Source organism: Brachyhypopomus gauderio, unplaced genomic scaffold, assembly GCF_052324685.1.
Source record: "Brachyhypopomus gauderio isolate BG-103 unplaced genomic scaffold, BGAUD_0.2 sc81, whole genome shotgun sequence".
In the NCBI taxonomy this organism is placed as follows: Eukaryota; Metazoa; Chordata; class Actinopteri; order Gymnotiformes; family Hypopomidae; genus Brachyhypopomus; species Brachyhypopomus gauderio.
This window is the reverse complement of record NW_027506902.1, coordinates 1,045,338-1,064,919: the sequence shown is the minus strand read 5'-3', so window position 1 is coordinate 1,064,919 and position 19,582 is coordinate 1,045,338. Positions and strand designations below refer to the sequence as shown.

Genomic DNA, 19,582 nt, shown 5'->3' with positions numbered 1-19,582 from the left:
AGGCGGTCGGCGGGTCTCCCTCGTTCTCTCATTCTACGTGCGTAACCCTTCATCCCCCTCTCTTTTCTAGATGTCCTTCCACGTCATCTACAAGTCTCCGTGTGGCCTGAGCCTGCGTAACATGGTGGAGATCCAGCGCTACCTCTTCCAGACGCACTGCGACTTCATCTTCCTGGAGATGTTCTGCCTGGACCCGTACGTGCTGGTGGACCGGCGCTTCCAGCCGCAGCGCCCCTTCTACTTCATCCGGGACATCACGGGCGGCCGCGAGGACATCCCGCTGTCCTGCGTCAACGAGATCGACGGCACCGCGCCGCCCAACGTCACCTACAGCAAGGAGCGCATCCCTGAGCGTGGCGTCATCATCAACACCAGCCCCGACTACCTGGTGGGCTGCGACTGCACCGACGGCTGCCAGGACAAGTGAGTTGGTGGGGGGGGTGGGGCTTGTGGGGGGGTGGGGCTTGCGTGTGGGGGTTGGTCTTCTGACTGCCAGATGCATCCATGGGACTGACTACGTTGATGGTCGAGGGCAAAAAGAAGGTTGGGGGCAGGATTGTTTTGGAGAGTTTAGTCGTTCGGTTAAATGGGGTTCTTCGTTGCTTGCTTGCAGGTCAAAGTGTTCGTGTCACCAGCTGACACTGCAGGCCACGGCGTGTACTCCTGGAGGTCAGATCAACTACAGCGCCGGCTACCACTACAAGAGACTGGAGGAGTGCTTACCCACAGGGTTGGTCTCTCTCTCACACACACACACACGAGAACAGATTACACGATTATGATCTGGATGGAGTAGCCCCAAAGTTCAATAATTGAATTGTTCCTTTTATAAAAAAAAAATCCTGACATTTATCTTCAATATACTCGTTCTTTGTACATTTGTTTTTTTGTTTTTTTTTTAGTATAGGATTAAAGGACACAGTAATATTAGACCTGTTCTTTTATGGAGGATTAAAGGACACAGTCATATTATTATTGTCTTTTTTTGCAATTATCCATGATCAGCATTTACCTTTACTGAACAATAAAAATAATCTTTCTCCTTCCCTTCTCTCTCTCCCTCCCTGCCCCCCCCCCTCTCTCTCTCTCTCTCCCTGCCCCCTCTCTCTCTCTCTCTCTCTCTCTCTCCCTCCCTCTCTCAGCATCTATGAGTGTAATAAGCGGTGTCGCTGTAATCCTCAGATGTGTACCAATCGTCTTGTGCAGCATGGCCTACAGGTTCGCCTGCAGCTCTTTAAAACCCAGAACAAAGGCTGGGGCATCCGTTGCCTTGACGACGTCGCTAAGGGCTCCTTCGTCTGTATTTACGCAGGTACTGGGGAAACGGCTCCGGGCCTCAGTTCTCCTGCTTGTTGCCACGATCCGAACCCTATGGGTGTGATAAAGCCCCCTGGTATAGAAGGCTACAAACATAAAGTGTAGGTGGTCTTGAAACCTGAACCACAGTGACGAGATCCACCCCTCCCTTATTCTCTCTCTCTTCCCCTCCCTTCACCCTCTCCTTCTACCGCTCCTCCCATCTCTCCTCCTGCTCCAGGCAAAATCCTCACGGACGACATAGCCGACAAGGAGGGGCAGGAGATGGGCGATGAGTACTTTGCCAACTTGGACCACATCGAGACTGTGGAGAAGTTCAAGGAGGGCTACGAGAGCGAGGCGCACTGCTCTGACAGCGAGGGCAGCGGTGTGGACATGAGCCGTGTTAAGCTGACCCCTCGACCCCAGCAGGGCAAGGGGGCCGCCAAGGTAGAGGACCGCACAGGGGGCAAAGGTGAGGCAGACCGCGTACCGGGCCAAACACACACCTGTAGTGACTGAGAAGTTAATGGTGGGAAGTGGTTTAGAAGCACAGTATGGGGTAGAATCAGCAAGTGCAGGGTTATGTCCAGAGGAATGTGTGCCCATCACATGGATAAATGGAGACAGAGTAATGAATACGAGTATGTAGATAGACAGATGTATGGATAGACAGGTGGTAGATGGATAGATGGGTAGATATATGTAGACAGATGGTGAATATAGATGATATGGAGATTTTAGTTGGACTACGACAGAGGACTTGAAGCCACGTGGGAGCATGGCGGGTCATGTGACCAGGTCGGCCTCTGCTCTCCTCGACAGCCCAAGACTCCTCCTCCGATGATGACAGCGACAGCTCGGATGACAAGGAGGAGTCGAACGGTGACGACAGCGACAGCTCAGATGACACGTTCGTGAAAGACACGCCTTACTCCTCGAGCTCAGTGTGGAGGAGCTACACCACCCGACGCCAGGCCAAAGGCATGAAGGAGGGTGAGGAGCCCACGAGGGAGGGGGGGACTATTGGGTTACTGCCCTGTGATGTCTAGAATTTCTTTAATGTTCGTGAAAGATGTAATTGTATTCAGTATGTATCAATAACTTACATCCGTTTTATATGATATATGGTTGGTTTTATGAATCTGGCCAATAAGCCCAGTAGTTTCAGTGAACCAGGCTGCATGGACTTGGGTGTGTAGGAGTCCGTAAACTTGAGATTGTGGCCCCCATCTAGTCACCTGGATCCATTGACTTATTACATAGGCTTGAGCACCCTCTTGTGTCTGGATTTTTAATCTATTAAAAGTACAATTTAATCTTTTATTTTGCCTAATGGCAAGTTGTATAACAACATTTAACTACTTCCCATTGCAACATAATGGGTAGCTTGATTATCGAGACTCGGAGAATACTTGAAGAACTCATGTGATGATTATCGTGTAAAGATAATGGTGATATTAACGTAACATGGACAGTATGGCATCACATTTATCCTTATTTTCGCTAAATATGGTGTTTCCTTTGAGTCTCTTTCTGTATCTCTCTCTCTCTCTCTCTCTCTCTATTCCTCAAGCACATTAGGAAGATAGTGTTTGAGATTTTAAACGTGATATTTTTCCCATTTGCCACAATATTTCTGTATGAGCATAGCGTGGCCTGAACCCCACTGACCACCTCAAACTCAATGCAGTTTTCTGCTCTCCAAACAGAGAGTCAGGACAGTAAGGATGGCCTGAGTGTCTCTGGGGGCAGGACTGAGGACAGGAAGCCACCCCCTGTGCCAGAGGAGAGCGGCAAGAGCAAAGTTGCCTCGTGGCTGACCAGTCAGACCTCCACCGCCGATGGCACGGTCAAGGCGGAGTCCGCGGTCAAGGCAGAGTCCACAGTCAAGGCAGAGGCGACGGTCAAGGCCGAGACCACGGTCAAGGCGGAGAAGAAGGTGAGGGTGGAGATGTTGGACCACCTCCTGCTCTTCTGCTGCTCAACACGGTGGCTTGGTGGCCTCTGAGCACAGGGGTCTTGGGTTCAAGTCCCTATCTGAGTGGAGTTTCCATGTTCTCTGTGTCTGCGTGGGTTTCATCCGGGGTCTCCGGTTTCCTGGAGATTAGGCAGTTCTTGACAAATTCTCGCTGTGTGACTGTGTCTCTCTTCATGTCCAATAAAAACAGTTGTCTGAATGTTTGTGCATGAATGTGTGTGCGCACCACATGTGTGTCAGTGGTGGATGGTGCTCAGTCCTCTCTCCCCTTCCTTCACGCCCCCCCCCCCAGGGGGCTGTGGGTTCCGGTAGAGAGTACAGTGTGCACAATTGGCTGCCGCTTCTCGCTGGTGTGTGTGTGTGTGTGTGTGTGTGTGTGTGTGTGTGTGTGTGTGTGTGTGATTGGTCGTGTAAGACCTGTACCTGTGTTTAAAATTGTAAAGCGACCTTGGAAACTTGAAAGGTGCTATATAAATCAAGCTTTCATTCATTCTGCCACAATACCTGTCTTTCTCTTTCCTACGCTCTTTCCTTCAGTCTCATGCCTCCCTCTTGCCCCTCGTGTAGGATGTGATGACATTGTCCGACAGCGATGATGTTCAGACCATCAGTTCTGGCTCGGATGACAACAAGGAACGAGAGAAGAAGACTCAAGGTGAGCGGCCAAACCAATGTGGAGATTGTGGCTCGATGGCCAGACCTCCGAACAGAGGGAGAGATCTCCACATCCACGTAACTTGTTGAGCGAGGGGACGTATTTTGTTGCGCGGATTGCAGATTGGCTGCCATGAATGTCAATCAAAATACAACCGTCAGTGCAGATGGGCGATTCATCTACTACTTTTTAATGTCACGCGATCTACGCACATTCCTTCGCGATCGACCGACACTTCCTTCGCGATCGACGTAATGAGCACCCCTGATATAGAGCCTCATCATATACACTAGATGATTACAAAGATGCTAAATAACATCCAGCAAGCTATTAGAAAGTAAACATGAAAACAAAACATACCATACACAAAACAAAACGGTTCAAAGGTGCATTCTGTTTTCTCCAGAGACAATTAAGGTTGGCATTTTACACTTGGTCAGATTTTGAGGACCGTTTTTCTGCTCAATGCATGTAACTTGAATAAACCTAATCTGAAACTGATTTTACTTTCAGTCCCACATCATAAACGCGGGGGCAGAGAAACGTCTTCTCTGCTTTCTTGACTGCATTGTAAACATAATCCCTAACGGTGACTTTTCAATCATTTTTCCTGTTTGATTTGTTAATTTTTTTTTTATCCTCTCTTGCTCTCAGCGGTGGTAAAGCGACAGGTGGCAGTGAAGTCAACACGAGGCATCGCCTTGAAGGCCTCCCACAGCCTGATGGTGAAAGTCGGCTCAGCTGGCCCCGCAGCGGGCAGGACAGGCGGCTCAGGGTCCCACCAGGTCCATGGGGGTGATGGAGGAGACAGTGGCCCCAAAAGCACCCGCCAGTTCTTCGACGGGGAGGAGAATTGCTACATCATCGATGCCAAACTGGAGGGCAACCTGGGACGCTACCTCAACGTGAGTACTGACCCTTTGACTTTAGGGTGGCATGGTTTTGGTATGGGTGAACTGCCTTGTATATATGCCAAGATTGTTGTGCGTCCTCATCTTTGACCTCGCTGTGTGTGTTGTGTTTGTGTTGCAGCATAGCTGCAGTCCTAACCTCTTCGTGCAGAACGTGTTTGTGGACACGCACGACCTACGGTTCCCTTGGGTGGCTTTTTTCGCTAGCAAGTACGTCATATTTCATTGTTCATTCGTAGCTGATTGACTCAGAGATTGTGGATATTCTGTTATCACGAGTCATTCAGGAAGATGTTTCGTAACTTTTGTAATGCAAGATCAAAGTGCCACTTTCACCGCTGCTTCGGCCAATTGTATAATTTCCAATTCATCTGGAAATGTGCACATTACAGCGGGTTTCAGATTTGCCCCCAGGAAAAATACCTTTGGATAAACAAAGAAAACAAGTCCTGGGAAACGTGCACCATTTTGTATAAACATGTTTAATGTGCTTAAGTGGCTAACATCACATTTAATAGAATGCCTTTTATTGTCATTATACGCATGTACAATGAGATTGAAAGCTTCCCTTTTTCAGTGCAAACATACAGAATATAAAAGTATCAGAAAAAATTTTTACACTATAGAATAATAAAGATTTTTTAATTTAAATACAATAAAGGTGTAGAGGATTTCCAGTTCTATGTACAGTTATAAACAAACAGTTTTTTTTTTTTTTGTAACAGATTTGCATGTTAAATAGTTAAATAGTAGTAATGCACATATTCCACATATTATTGCACTTATTATTATTGCATTTATTATATGGTGAGAGTCTATGGGATTGGAGGTTGTGGTGGAATTGATGGCACAGAATTCGAGGTCTTATAATATATTAAGCAGTATTTATTTGATAGCAAGAGAGTTACAAAATATAAAAGTATAAAAGTATGATGTGAAGCTTACGCTTCATGCAGTAACTCTGAACTGTCTCTCTCAGTCCAGATTCTTATAGTCAAAGTGTGTGTGTAGAAAAAACTAAGGATGCTGCTTCCCAGGAGCAGTTATCAATTTCCCTGTGATTCAACCATGGGTGCTTAGAAACGGATAAGCAATATTATCACTAACTCTGCTGCTGCACAGAAAACTTCAGTCTTACAGAAAAACATCTTCAATATGGTTACAGTTAACTACTAAGCAGTACTTTTCACACAGACCGTGCTATAGTGTCTGCATGGACATGATTAACATGAATCACACATGAATATAATCAATATTTCCTTCACAAGGTTCAGTTATGGGATCAGTGCATGTGTGAGTTCAGTGTGGTGATTGCTTTGGGGAAGAAACTGTTCTTGAATCGGTTTGTCCTTGTTCTGATGTTAGTGTACATGGAGTTGGAGTTGCTTGCCTGTGCATCTTGCCCTCAGCCTCACACGGGGCACCATGTTGTAGTATGCCGTCGCTTTGCTTAGGAGCCCGTTGATTGTCCAGCTCTTGCGCTGCGGATACGCCAAAGGTTAGGTGACCCATCACCCTGGAAAGGAGAATCTACGCTGTGCACGTGGGGGTTTCAGATGAACATTGTGTAGATGTTTTATTGAGATGTGACATTCTCGATACCACACAAGTTTCTTTCGTGTTGTATGTAGTATGTCTATTTTGTGGCTCTGGTATGTGGGTGTGTTGTGTAAGGTGAGCTGGCTGACTGTCTTGTTTGGTCTGTTCACTGTTGCACCTCCAGGAGAATCCGTGCCGGGACAGAGCTGACGTGGGACTACAACTATGAGGTCGGCAGCGTTGAGGGCAAAGAACTACTGTGTTGCTGCGGTTCCACCGAGTGTAGAGGACGACTGCTCTAACCCCACACACACACACACACACACACACACACATGCATGTATGTTCAGACCTGCGGGCACCCGTCCTCAGCAGCTGTGGAGACATGTATGTTATTTTTTTAGGGTGACCAAGTCTGTGTTATTGGAGGACAAACAAAGACCTGAGAGAATGAAATAAGGCAGGAGCTTTATGAAGTGTTCACTAGCTGTTGAATTATTGTTGTTTTCATTCATCTCTTCTTTGGCTCTGTATTATAGCTGAAAGTTTTGGATGAAATCTTTTTTTCCTTTATCTTTTATATAATAAGCCATGTTTTATTTTGTCTGTGTATCCAATTTTGTCATGTTTGTGAGGACAGACCAAACTGTACTGTGACCACACTGTGCAACAGAATAAATTTTGTCCCTGACATGAATACCTCATGGATATATTCTAAAGTCCCAAACCAGTGCTTTTGTTACTGTAGAAGTTCCATTATTGAGGTACTTAACACAAGGCCTGAACCTTATTGGCTGTCAAGGGACCTTTTGTTGCAGCACTTAAACATTTAGGTGCAAATTGAATGTCATTTGTGTTCTCCAGTAACAGCAGTTACCTGCAGTTTGCTAACATGAATGATCCCGATTCAGCCATGGTTTTAAGATTTAAAGAACGTGACAGACGGCATCACAGGATTAAACAAATACATAATAAATGTATACAATTATAGAAGTGTAGCAGAGAGACTGAATATGGAAGTGCAGAAATGTAGCAGCAGGGATATTTAAATATGGGTATGTGGTATCGATATATAATGCACATCTGTATATATGTATGTGATATATATACATACACACACACACACACACATATGAAATAAAATGGCATGAATAAATGTCAGTAAAGTGATGTTGTGGAATCAACAGTAAAGGTGTTGAGTTCAACAGTCTAATGGCTTGAGGGAAAAAGCTATTACAGAACCTGGTGGTCCTGCACCGAATGCTTCTAAATATTTTACCAGATCCAGCAGCGAGAGCAGTCCACAGTGAGGATGTGAGGGGTCACTGATATGTGCTCAGGATATGTAGCGCACTGGTACGAGGTCCTGGATGGGCCGAAGAGAAGATCCGCTGTCCTCACCACTCTCCTCACGTTCTTCCAATCAGAGGCACTACAGCTCGGTGGGGGCAGGTGGACCCTCCTCAGTCTGTGTAGGAAGTGCAGACGCTGCTGTGCCCTCTTAACCAGAGACGTGTTGACAGACCAGGTGGGGTTGTCTGTGATGTGCACCCCCAGGACCTTCACGCTGCTGACCACTTCCACAGCCTTGGAGTCGATGCTGAGTGGACCGTCGCTGGGCTGGTTCTTCCTGAAGCCGATGGTGATCTCTTTTGTTTTATCCATGTTCAGGATAAATATTCTGTTGACTGTCACTTTTCTTTGTCCAAATAATTAACTGAGGAGAAAAAAATGTTGCTCTGGAAACTGCAGATGTTTAGATGTCCATTCTAAACACATCACTGCTGGAGGGAGACAGTTATGCTTTCACATTGGTCTTTTGATCTGAATGACAGTTTTTGTTGATTCATAAACACCAGAAGATGGTTCAGTCCATATGTTCAATGGTGAATGACTGATAATGATCTTAACAGTTCAACACCTCTATCAGAAAATCAACATATTTCATTTGTGTTTTAAGCAGCCACACTAAGTAGCTCAGCCGGTAAGGTTAATTTAAATGTAGCAGAACACGGTCTTCATTCTTTGCAGTGCGATTGCTAAACCACTACGGACTATAGCTCAAAGCAGCTATGAGTAGGGGTTTAGAAGGGAAGGAATTCTACCTCTCACTTGGATACCAACAATGTAGAAACCGATTAACATTTAAACAGTGTCATTTCGTTTATGAAATTCCTTAGGACTGATGTCAAAGATGTGTTCAGTTTAATATTATAGGCTGTATTTATAGGCTGTATCTTAATTGTATTTTACCTAAAGAAAACCAACAGGTTTTGTTTTGAGGACGCAAACGAATTCCTATCTGTGTCTCTGAACTGCCAAAAACAGGTGTCAGATTTAATTTAAAAGAAAACCTTAACTAAGTAATTAAAATAATTACAAAGGCAATACTAAATGAGAGTAAACACTTAAAAAACATTTACAAGGTTACAGGTTTTTTTGTGGTCTTGACACCAAAGGTTTATTCTCTTCTATATATACACACTAATGTTTGCTAGCTGCTTTTCCAGGATTGCAGTGTGAAAGCCAGAACATTCACCTGTTCTATGTCCATATGCCCTTATTCCTCTAGTCATGGTGTTTTCTACTGTGATGGTGGTATTCCACTCCGCTCTTGTGACCACTCATTCCATATTAGTGAGTGAACGTTAGTGAGTTAAGCATTTACAGCTACTTAACATCTGGGATTTGGGGCATGTTAGAATACATCTGTTTCTTCTTGGTATTTGCCCATTCTTGTGGAAACTAAGACTCATGGGTGTTTCCATGGAATCAGTGTACAACACTAGGCCTGTAGCCTCTTTGTTGCTGTTTGTGATGGAGGGGAAGAACTTTACCCATTAACCCATTTGCTGTATGTGGAGGTTCCCACAGGTGAGTCTAGCTCTTCTTAGTGCAGGTTGCCAGGGGTCAGTGGCGGACTTAGAAATTTGGGGGCTCAAGGCAAATTTAGCTAGGGGGCCCATCAACATTAATATGTGAGAAATAAGTTAGCTAATCAGGGGGGCCCTACAGAGGGCTGCAGTGGGAGGGGCCCAAGGCAGTTGCCTAGCCACGCCTCTATGCAAAGACCGCCTCTGCCAGGGGTTACCAGGTGTCCTGGAAGGAAGGGTTCTGACAGCATTGTGGTAGATTTGTATTCAAATACAGGTTAGACATAACCAAGTCTTGATCATCCCCATGACCAATCTAGTTAAAACCAAGACCACATTGGTGCGTGCATTAGTGGAAGTAGGCCTTGTGTTAGTGTAAGTAAAACACAGGTGTGGGGTGCAAGAGCCCATGGCCATACGAGGGAGCTTGTCAGAGTGACTCCCTCGGCTTAGCATCTTAGACAAGGAAGTGGGGGTCAAGGCCCCAAGATCACACTAAACCTAATGAGAAACCGTAACTAATTCTAAGTTAGAATAATTCTCTTTCCAACAGATCCCTCACCAGCAGGTGATGGTGTGGAAACTGCAGTCATGGAGCCTGATGGGGAGTATGCAGAGACACCTGACGAAGATGAACTTTAGCTGGTGCTTTTTTCTATGAGAAATGAGATGAGAAAATAATGAGAAATAGAACTGTTTGGAAGAAATTGTTTAATTTATTCAAGAAGTAGCTTATTGCTGTAAATCCTGAAGCTGATCTTATGATGGTGGTCATGTCAATTGACCAGTAGGATGTGGTGGTGTTTTACTTTATAGCTGATTGTGTGACGGGCAGGGTGAGCGAAACAAAAAGGAAGCGATCACGCCAAGTCTCAAGAAAAAGTATGGTTTAATAGAAAAAGTGCGCAAACCAAAACCCATGACTTAATCCAAATGAAGGATATAATAACCAGCGGTCAACTGGTACAAAGACAAGACATATATAGACAAACAAACGACCCTCAGGTGAGACGGATCGCGGGCTCCGCCCACCTGAGGGACCAACACAACACAACGACAACTGCTGCTGTACCCGTGACTTTATCCAAATGAAGGATATAGTAACCAGCAGTCAACTGGTACAAAGACAAGACATATATAGACAAACAAACGACCCTCAGGTGAGACGGATCGCGGGCTCCGCCCACCTGAGGGATGAACACAACACAACAACCACAACTGCTGCTGTACCCATGACTTGATACAAATGAAGGATATTATAACCAACAGTCAACAGGTACAAAGACAAGACATAAATAGACAAACAAACGACCCTCAGGTGAGATGGATTGCGGGCTCCGCCCACCTGAGGAACAAACACAACACAACAATGACAACTGCCGCTGTAGATGGAGGCGACCGGTAGGGGACTTTCTTTTTTCTCAAACACGTCCATTTTCATCTATACATTTCAAAGAGAAGACAACAGATGTTATAAGTACTATTATTTTCTGTATATGAAAATGATAAGACTTAGACTCTGTACAGTTGTTGATTATCTTGTTCTTTACCTGCCCTTCATGATGATATCTTTAACAGACCATCGATCTTTTGGGGACACAAATTTGTCCACCATCTTGAAAAAGTCCTTATTGGTGGCCAAAAACTTTATGCAACTACGGGCATGGAACCTGAGGAGAAATGTTTTTAAATTACTCTCATGGCTGATTGATCAATTCTACATGTTGATGGACACAGTGCTGACTCCGGGGCCATAGAGAGCAATGGAGCTGTCTACCTCACTTCCTGTGCAGCGTCCAGAGCCAATCGGCTGATGGCGGACAGGAAGCGCTCCGTGAGGTCCTTGCCCGTGAGCAGTTTAGAAGCCCCCAGCAGCTGAGCGAGGCTTTCCATATGAAACGCTGTAGTCTTCCTCACAGTGGCGTTTCTGTGGCTGGAGGATTAAAGAGAAACACATAGTGAGAAATACATCTGGAGTTTGCAAGCACATGAACTCTGCTTCATTCTTACAAGAAAGACTAATGAATGTTTTGTCCTGCAAATAAATTGTTACTGCAAATCACTCCAGACTGCCCACAAAACTGTCCCATCATTGATGCTACTGTTTGATAACAACAGTGCTTTGCTGTAGGAAATGTACTTCTGTCTTCTACTAAAAGCCAATGCTGTTTATTTTGGTGGAAATACTGCATGATTGTGTTGGTGAGGTGATCCTACCTTAGTCCCCCGGCCAGCAGGGCATGGATGGACCTCCTGGCTGAGCAGCTGTGCACCATGGCACTGAGTGCCAGGTCCACATCCTCCCTGATGAAGGCGCTGCTCTCACAGGCCTTGTGCAGCAGGACGCGGGCGGTTTCTGCTGCCTCGGGGTCCATGGCCCTCCGCAGGTAGGTGAACATGTAGGCCAGCGTGGTCATGGCAGCACATGAAACCTTGGAGCGCAGGTTCTTCACCTGAGACAGTGAAGAGAAGAGAAAGACAGAGAGACAAGCAACAGTAAGCCTCAAGTTCCAGGCCAGGCCTCCACACCACAAGAAATTCCTCTCTAAAACATTCGAAATTGACTATTCCACAGGTCAGAACATCCAAATACATAAAATGGAGCGTGTCCAGTTGGGGTAGCAAATGGTGAAGCTCATTCTCAAGCACCTTGGCTCTGATTACAGAATATTTAGTTCATAAGCAGGTTCCTCACCTCCTCGAGCACGGCTAGGCACACGTTGTGGAGATTGGCCAGAAGGATATTGGCATGGTGTTGCACCAGCGAACGCACCAGTTTGAGCCCATTAATCTTCTTCTCCCTGTTCCAAAACACAGTGTTAGAACACGGTGTACATATCTGGTGTTATCTCATCAGTAATGCTAAACAAGTTTCATCAATAAAAATCAACACGTAAGCTATAGGCTATGTATTCCCTGTTAGAGTGCCCATTACTAATTATTTATGTTTATATTGCCAAAGCATGATATTTCCGTATTCTCAGGCATTATAGCTCTGTTCTGGCTGGGATAGCTTAGTGTAAATTTTGTTTGCTCGGTGTGAGGCAGACTGTCGGCTGGAGCTTGGTAAAAGCCTACCAGTCCTCATTCTCCAGCAGCTGTAATGCCTGGTTGAGGCCCAGCTCAGGTCTGGCCAGAGGCTGCTCCCTGACCAGGCTCAGAGTCTCTGCCACAGCATCCTTGTTCTGAGCAGGCTTGTAGGATGTCGCCAACCCCTGGCTGAACCGAGCCGCCTTCAGGCCGGCCTTGCCGCTGGCCGGTTTGCTGGGGGGTTCTGGCTGCTGCTCCTGACCGGATCCTGCTGCATTTGGAGCGGAGCGGTTACCTATAGCCTCACAACACGCCACTGTTATTTAACTTTCATTAACTTTCTGTTTCTGAAGCTCTACTTGCAGGTTTCTTGTAAATATACAGTATTATAATTCATTACAGAAAACATCTATATTTGAGATACATGGGTAGCTGAGCACGGCCCCCGTGTTGAGCTTTGCTACTTCAGCTGATGATTTCCAGGAAGAGAACTCACCTGGCACTTCACAGGCCTTCTCCACAGGCTTGGCCCGCTTGTACAGAGTCAGCGTTCTGGGGAGCCTGGTGGGTTTGGCTACCACTGGTGGGGGCACGGGTGTCCGAATAGCGGGCATGAGCTCAACAGGTGTGCACGGGTGCTCCGGCCTGAAGGGAGACAGCTCCTGTCCGACAGCAGCCTGTGAGCCATGGATTTTGCGCACTCTCTGCGGCTTGTGCAGCGGTGCGCAGTGGCTCACAGAGGATACAGCAGAGTGGAAAGAGCCACTCTGACCGTTCCTCATGGGCTCCAGTCGGATGTTGTGGCTGATCCTGGTGGACTGGTGGAATGACTTGCCACATACTCGTTTTAGAATTGCCTCCTGTCTTTCTTCTTGGCGTAAACTTATTTCCATCACCTTCTGAACACGGACCGCCTGCAACTGCCGCTGCTCTCGCTCAATCATCTCCAGCTGCTTGGAGGATGAGATGGGGTGTTGCAATGGGCTGTCCCGCATGTAATCCTGAAGTATGGGACAAAACACAGAAACCACATGTAAATGATCTTATTTACATTATTTTAAATACATCCCTGGTTACATTTACACATTGCACACTCTATAAATTGTTATATGATTTCCTATCACATATTTCACACCTGGATTAATTACACCTAAATTATATATAGAAATTCATTTATTCACAATCCTTTTTTAAACATGGAAGATTTTAACTGTTTAGATACAAATGTGTAGGTCTAAAGACCAATACATTAGGCTACATAAATAATACAACATCCAAACACTCGAATTTGTGCTCTCATTTAACGTATCCATTCAGACTACATCGACATGCAAAACAGTAATCACACTGAGGACACAATGTTGTATAACCAAATAATTTTCATCATGGAAAGCGGCGAACGTAAAATGGACACAGATTCAGTGTTATATCGCCGGTGGATGGCGCCAGAGCTACCGAACTAGTAACGTATTGAATCATAATATGTGGATCTGAGGTAAATAAACTGGATTTTTTTTTTCGGCGTGAGATATCGGAAGTGTGGCGTGAGAGTGTGTGAAAACGGTCAAATGCGTGTGTCTCACGCTCAATGCGTGAGAGTTGGCAACCCTGCCAATGTCTCATTCTCCCTTCTTCTTAAATGGCTTGAAAAACAAAGTGGCAAGCATTTTTACAAATATGCAAGGACCTGGATGTGTGTGTGTGTGTGTGTGTTTTTTTTTTTTTTTACTAAAATAGCATTCAAGTTGTGTCCACTTAACAACATGTCAACAAGCTAGCTTGATATTCTGAAGCTACGCTTGTAAGCAGTTTGAGAAGTAGGCTGTTTATTCATTCAACATGTGAATGGATTGCTAGGTTAGCTAGTTCACGTTATGCAGTTGAACATTGGTATACCTGTAAACAGGGTTTAATTTGAGCCGGATCCTTCCGGAACAGGATCCGAGAACTCTTTCATTTTGAAGGGTGCGAACAGGTGTTACCCTGTGTGGTAGTAGGCTATAAAAGAAACACCTTTTAAAAACAGGGGAAGGAACATTTACCTGACGATTTTTAATGTTGCTTTGTGTTCTAGGTTTGAAAAGTGCTTTAAAAATGCTTGAAAATTTAACTGCATTTCGTTTCACAACAAAACTGACTGAATCGATGTGATAAAAAAAAGCGAATTATTTCGGATCATTTCGAGTATATGTATAATAATTAAGTTTAACGTGCTGAGAAATATTGAAAATTGACCTTGAAAGTGACGTACAAGTGCTTTAATTCCACCTTGTAGAGGTGTGTGAACCCGGCATTCATAACTTTGTTCATTGCGCTGGCTGAAGCAGAGCAATACGCGCAAGGAGAGGCAGAGACAGCGAGGCACCGAAGGACAAATAAAAACGACGTTGGAAAAAAACCTGGTACTGTGGCTCTTCCAGAGCACAAGCGCAACGATAGGGAGGCGGGGAGACAACGAGATACTGAAGGAAAAAAACGGCTCCCACATAGGATCCTAAAACGACTCCCATTGTGGAGCCGGTTCCAATCGTTCACTTCAAAGAGCCGGCTCTTAGAACCGGATCGTTCGCGAACGACACATCACTATTCTATGCAGTGCTCTCCGAAACGATATGTGGTAGTATAAAGAAACACCTCTCAAAAACAGGGGAAGGAACATTTACCTGAGAAATTTAAATGTTGCTTTGTGTTTCAGATTTGTAAATTGCTGGAATTTAGGCTAAAGTACTTGAAAATGCACTTTAAATGCACTTCTGCACTTAAAACACTTATAAAACACACATAAATCATTTAAAAGTAATTTATATATACGAATTGGCTTGCTATTTTGACATTTGTGCGCCTAAGCATTGCATTTTGTGTGCGATCCGGTGACATTGTTGGCCTCAGTGACCCCTTGTCTCATGCTGCTGGTTGCATTCCGGCATCGTTTGATTTACATTTTAAGCCCTGAAGACCAGCAATTAAGACCCATATGGGGGCGTGGCTGAGATGGGACCATGACCAACATGGAGGCGTGTCTGAGACAAAACCAGAAACAACATGGGGGCATGCCCAAGACAGGACCGTGACCGACATGGAGGCGTGTCTGAGACAAGACAGTACGGTTAGATAGTACAGAGATGCAAGATGCATGTTGCTGTCCTCAAGAAAGAAACAAAGAAAAGGGCCCTTGCATTCATTGCAATGATTACCATAGTTACCATAACCCATAGTCCTTAAAGAAAATGAGCTTTCTCCACTTTAATAAATTGCAACAATTGTAATAGTTAAAACAGGACAATTTGGAAATGGCCTGATGAGGTGAAGTAATAAATGCTCATCTGTAATGTAATCACTCAGACAGGAAGAATCCTAAGCACAACAGTGTATTCTCCCAGTTCACGAGAGTAGAATGCATGGGTGCATATTCTGAGTAGTGACTTGAATAAGGAATGGTAGCATTCATATGAGGGACTTTTAATGTGACCTTTAACAAGCAATGTGTCAAATATTTAATAGATAAAAAGGCAGACTCTTATTAGGGAAATGTCCCCCGTGTCTTAAATGGTAGTTATAATCATGATTACGGCCACGTTTTCTGAATTCTGTTTTATGATTTTGAAATTTTATGTCTATGATTCTTGAGACTGTGTCAGCAACAAGTGCATGACAATACCGACAATTTGTGATCTTGAGACCAGTCTCAAGTAATAGATATCTGCAAAGAGGTCCTTTTTATGCTAGACCATCGAGTTCATCTGTCCAGGTATGCAAAAATCAGTCCTAAGACAACCTCTCAGCTATAGTTTGTGTGTGTGTGTGTGTGTGTGTGTGTGTGTGTGTGTGTGTGTGTGTGTGTGTGTAAGGTGCCTGCACTGTGCAGATGTCAAGCATGTGAATCATAGTCCTGCACTAATGCTGTGGACAGAGAGGGGCCACTGAATGTAGCAGATGGTGTCTGGGAAGGTTTTTCGTAAGGCACAAGTCAAAGCAGGCTTGAGCTGGACAAATGCAGGCAGGACTTCCTGAGAGAAAGCCAGGCTGTTATTTCCCTTCAGAATAGCACAGAAAAGTTTTGCTGGCTCACTGAAATTTTTGACAAAATTGCTGCAAAATCCGACTAAGCCCTGAGGGTGTTTACTGAGGTTGGGAATGGAGAATTCTGCTGAGTTTCCACCTTCTGGGTCTGGAGTTCTGTCCCCTTTAGAAATGCCATTGTCCAGAAATGGACCTTTGGAATGGGAATGATTTCAGCAATGGTAGATTCTTTAGTCTAAGTTTGGACCCACTTTAATTGATTTGATTTTATTGCCATAAAAATGAGAAGAGACAAACACTGTGTATGATTGGCTGCTGTCTCTCACCAGTGTTTGACTGGATGTGAAAGCATTGTGTAGTGTGTTGATTGTAAAACAACTTGGGCATTGAGAAAGGCACTATACAAATAATTTAAATAATAATCCTAAACATCATCAATCATCAGAAACAATGAGGTGGACCCAGCCCTATGGAAACATACTCCAGGTGTACAGGGAATTATCAAAGAGAGATAAAACAAACTTGTACTGAGTATGTACAGCAATGCTCCAGCAGGCGTTTCGGCTGTCACCCATGGTAAAGTACCTGGCTGTGGGTTTCTGAAGACAGCAGCATCTGTACATTCAGTGCAGAAAATCCAGTAAATATCAGCTATACTTGAGCTGCCCTGGAGCTTCATGGTTTCTGATAAATCTTCGTATCCAGTACAAAATTCTAGTACTTACTTATAAAGCTCTCTGGCTTGGTTCTCATATATCTGGCTAAACTTTTGCACCGCTACGTTCCTGCTCACCAGCTTCGGTCATCTGACTCTGGTCTCCTAGTTGTTCCCAGATTAAAGCTGAGCACTGTATCGATCTTTTATTGTGTGAGAACTGCATCCAGGAAATAAAACACTGGATCGCGTCCAAATTTCTTTTTCTATATTCCGATAAGACTGAGGTGTTGCTTCTTGGACCCAAAGCTGCAAAAAGCAAATGGTCTAATATTCCTCTTACCCTAGATGGGTTTTCAGTAACACCTAAATCTACTGCAAAAAGCTTAGATGTTACTATAGATTTTGATCTTTCATTTGAAACACAGATATGCAATGTCACTAAGGCTGACCTTTTCAATTTATGTAATATTGCCAAGCTGAGACATTTAATTTCGTTTATTTTGATGCAGAGAAACTGGTCCACACCTTTGTCTCATCGAGATTGGACTAAAGTAACAGCCTAGTGATCGGATGCTCTAAACACTTCCTAAAGAAATTCCAACTTGTACAGGATACAGCAGCCAGAGTCCTAACTAGGGCTAGAAAATTTTATCACATTAGTCCTACTCTCTCAACGTTGCACCGGTAATATCTAATTAAATATCTAATTGATTTTAAAATTATTCTGTTGACCTATAAAGCATTAAGAATGACCAAATCCTCGTCTTTTGACAGAAATACCTTTCACTCCCAAAGCACTGTCTAATTGCAGGTGTTGGCAGGTGTGAATAGCCCTTCTTGCCTCTCCTGTCTCCTAATAGAAACTAATAGAAACCCTGCAGCAGGCAAGATGGGTTACAGTATGCAATGAGTTCACTCAGATATTGTAGGGCAAGACCATTTGCCTCCAGTGTTATGTAAATGGGGCGTGTGTCAGGTGTGGGTGGTCGCTGCTTACACACCTTTCCTTACACACCTTGGCTGCCACATGAGACTGTGCAAGCTCTCTTGAAGAAGTCTCCTCATCTACATGACCATATGTTTGAGATTTGATTTGTGAAAGGTTGAAATAATGTGAAATTGACACAAACATAATATTTGAATTATAGTGGCATATAAGAGGCATATTGATTATTCAAAATGGCTCTGATTTTTTAAACCTTATTTTAAGTAGTTTTTGTCTTTTGAAAAACTGCAAATAGGTAAAAATATTTTTACATAAATGTATACAAAAAACCCTCAGCTTTTAAGCTCCTCAGTTATGGAGCGCCGACTCTACTCCGAGCCTCTTCCGGATGACCGTGCTCCGTACCTTAAGGGAGAGCCCGGACACCCTGCGGAGAAAACTCATTTTGGCCGCTTATATTCACGATCTCATTCTTTCGGTCACTACCCAGAGAGTCAGAATGTAGATTGACCAGTAAATCGAGAGCTTTGCCTTTTGGCTCAGTGGTGAAGGAAGTTTTTATATGAACTCTTTATTAGCGTGCTCACTAACATAGTCCAACATTTCTTGTTCCCGCACTCCCAGGTTACACCCACCACGCAGGTTAACTCCCCTCAAACCCTATGACTCCCCATGACGTACAAATGCGCACTTTGTACATCAGTACACACAGCCTGCAATGGAAGTGCTGATAGGACACATTATGTCTAAAGTTAACAAAGGTTAAAAAGAGAAAAAGATGCTAACTCAACCACCAGACAATGACAATGCAAACTGACAAAAGATATCATTAGTAGATATCGATATTCTTTAATTCTAGCCATAATTAAACCTGTTTATGATATCATATAATTAGTAGTTTAGACTCATGAATGTTAGTACTGCATTTAAAGTTTTAGGAGAAAGCTGAAGGAGCCTGAGGAGAATGTCTTGACACTGTAGCAGCATGATGGCTTCAGCCAGCAGACCCAGTGCTCCATATGTTGGGTTTGATGGATTTTCAGATCCAGTGAGTCTACCCTGTGTGCACTATTTCTGTAAGTACAGCAGCACACTTCATCTACAGACCAGCACATATCCAGGTCAGCAAACAGAATGCCCCAAGTGCAGGAACATCTTCAATTAAACAGACATCCAGACTAACAGACAGACATCCAGACTGAGACAGCTCACGAACACTGTGGCATCTGTCAAGGCACATCTTCCTGAACTGGTCTCAGAGCAAAACGAGCAGAGCTATGCTGAGAGCATTGAGAATCTGAAGAATAGATTCCTCCAGATGTGTCCTGAAGACATCGATCTGATCTTCTGTGAGACAGATCAGAAGCTCATCTGGTTAGTCTGCAGTGATGGACATGTGCAGACCAGTTTTCATTCTGCATTTTTTTAGACCTTGTTGGTTACTGAATTAAAAAAGCTACCATAGCAACATGAAACAGATATATTAATGAAGTGGTGCAAAACGGTTTTGTCTAGAGATCTGAAATGAAAAGTATAGTGTGTGAACAGCAAACTTGATAATTCACTTTTGCTTTTCACACGATTTTGTTCTCACCTAGTATATTTTGTTCTCATCTAGTTCTCACCTAGTATATGAATTCTCCAAAGTAACATGCTTAAAGATTGAGTCTATT

General features: G+C 44.2%; 2 protein-coding genes across 6 annotated transcripts in view; one reads left to right on the top strand and one right to left on the bottom strand.

Moving 5' to 3' along the window:
• Nucleotides 1-7,079, top strand: part of setdb1b (SET domain bifurcated histone lysine methyltransferase 1b) — a 34,821-nt gene extending 27,742 nt beyond the window's left edge. For all 5 annotated transcript variants that reach the window (XM_076991205.1, XM_076991207.1, XM_076991209.1 and 2 more), the window contains 10 exons: nucleotides 71-423; nucleotides 614-730; nucleotides 1,143-1,312; nucleotides 1,538-1,771; nucleotides 2,122-2,292; nucleotides 3,009-3,238; nucleotides 3,845-3,932; nucleotides 4,587-4,837; nucleotides 4,965-5,053; nucleotides 6,567-7,079. In XM_076991205.1, coding sequence (XP_076847320.1) covers nucleotides 71-423; nucleotides 614-730; nucleotides 1,143-1,312; nucleotides 1,538-1,771; nucleotides 2,122-2,292; nucleotides 3,009-3,238; nucleotides 3,845-3,932; nucleotides 4,587-4,837; nucleotides 4,965-5,053; nucleotides 6,567-6,684 — 1,821 coding nt within the window. In that variant the 3' untranslated portion in view covers nucleotides 6,685-7,079. The remainder of the gene's footprint in view (nucleotides 1-70; nucleotides 424-613; nucleotides 731-1,142; nucleotides 1,313-1,537; nucleotides 1,772-2,121; nucleotides 2,293-3,008; nucleotides 3,239-3,844; nucleotides 3,933-4,586; nucleotides 4,838-4,964; nucleotides 5,054-6,566) is intronic.
• Nucleotides 7,080-10,689: 3,610 nt separating this feature from the next.
• Nucleotides 10,690-13,292, bottom strand: LOC143493084 (TOG array regulator of axonemal microtubules protein 1-like). The gene is made up of 4 exons (XM_076991213.1): nucleotides 13,182-13,292; nucleotides 11,473-11,708; nucleotides 11,033-11,188; nucleotides 10,690-10,925 (listed from the first exon to the last, which is right to left on the bottom strand). Exons 1-4 carry the CDS (start codon nucleotides 13,278-13,280, stop codon nucleotides 10,802-10,804), a joined length of 615 nt encoding a protein of 204 aa, XP_076847328.1. The 5' UTR covers nucleotides 13,281-13,292; the 3' UTR covers nucleotides 10,690-10,801.
• Nucleotides 13,293-19,582: the final 6,290 nt, after the last annotated feature.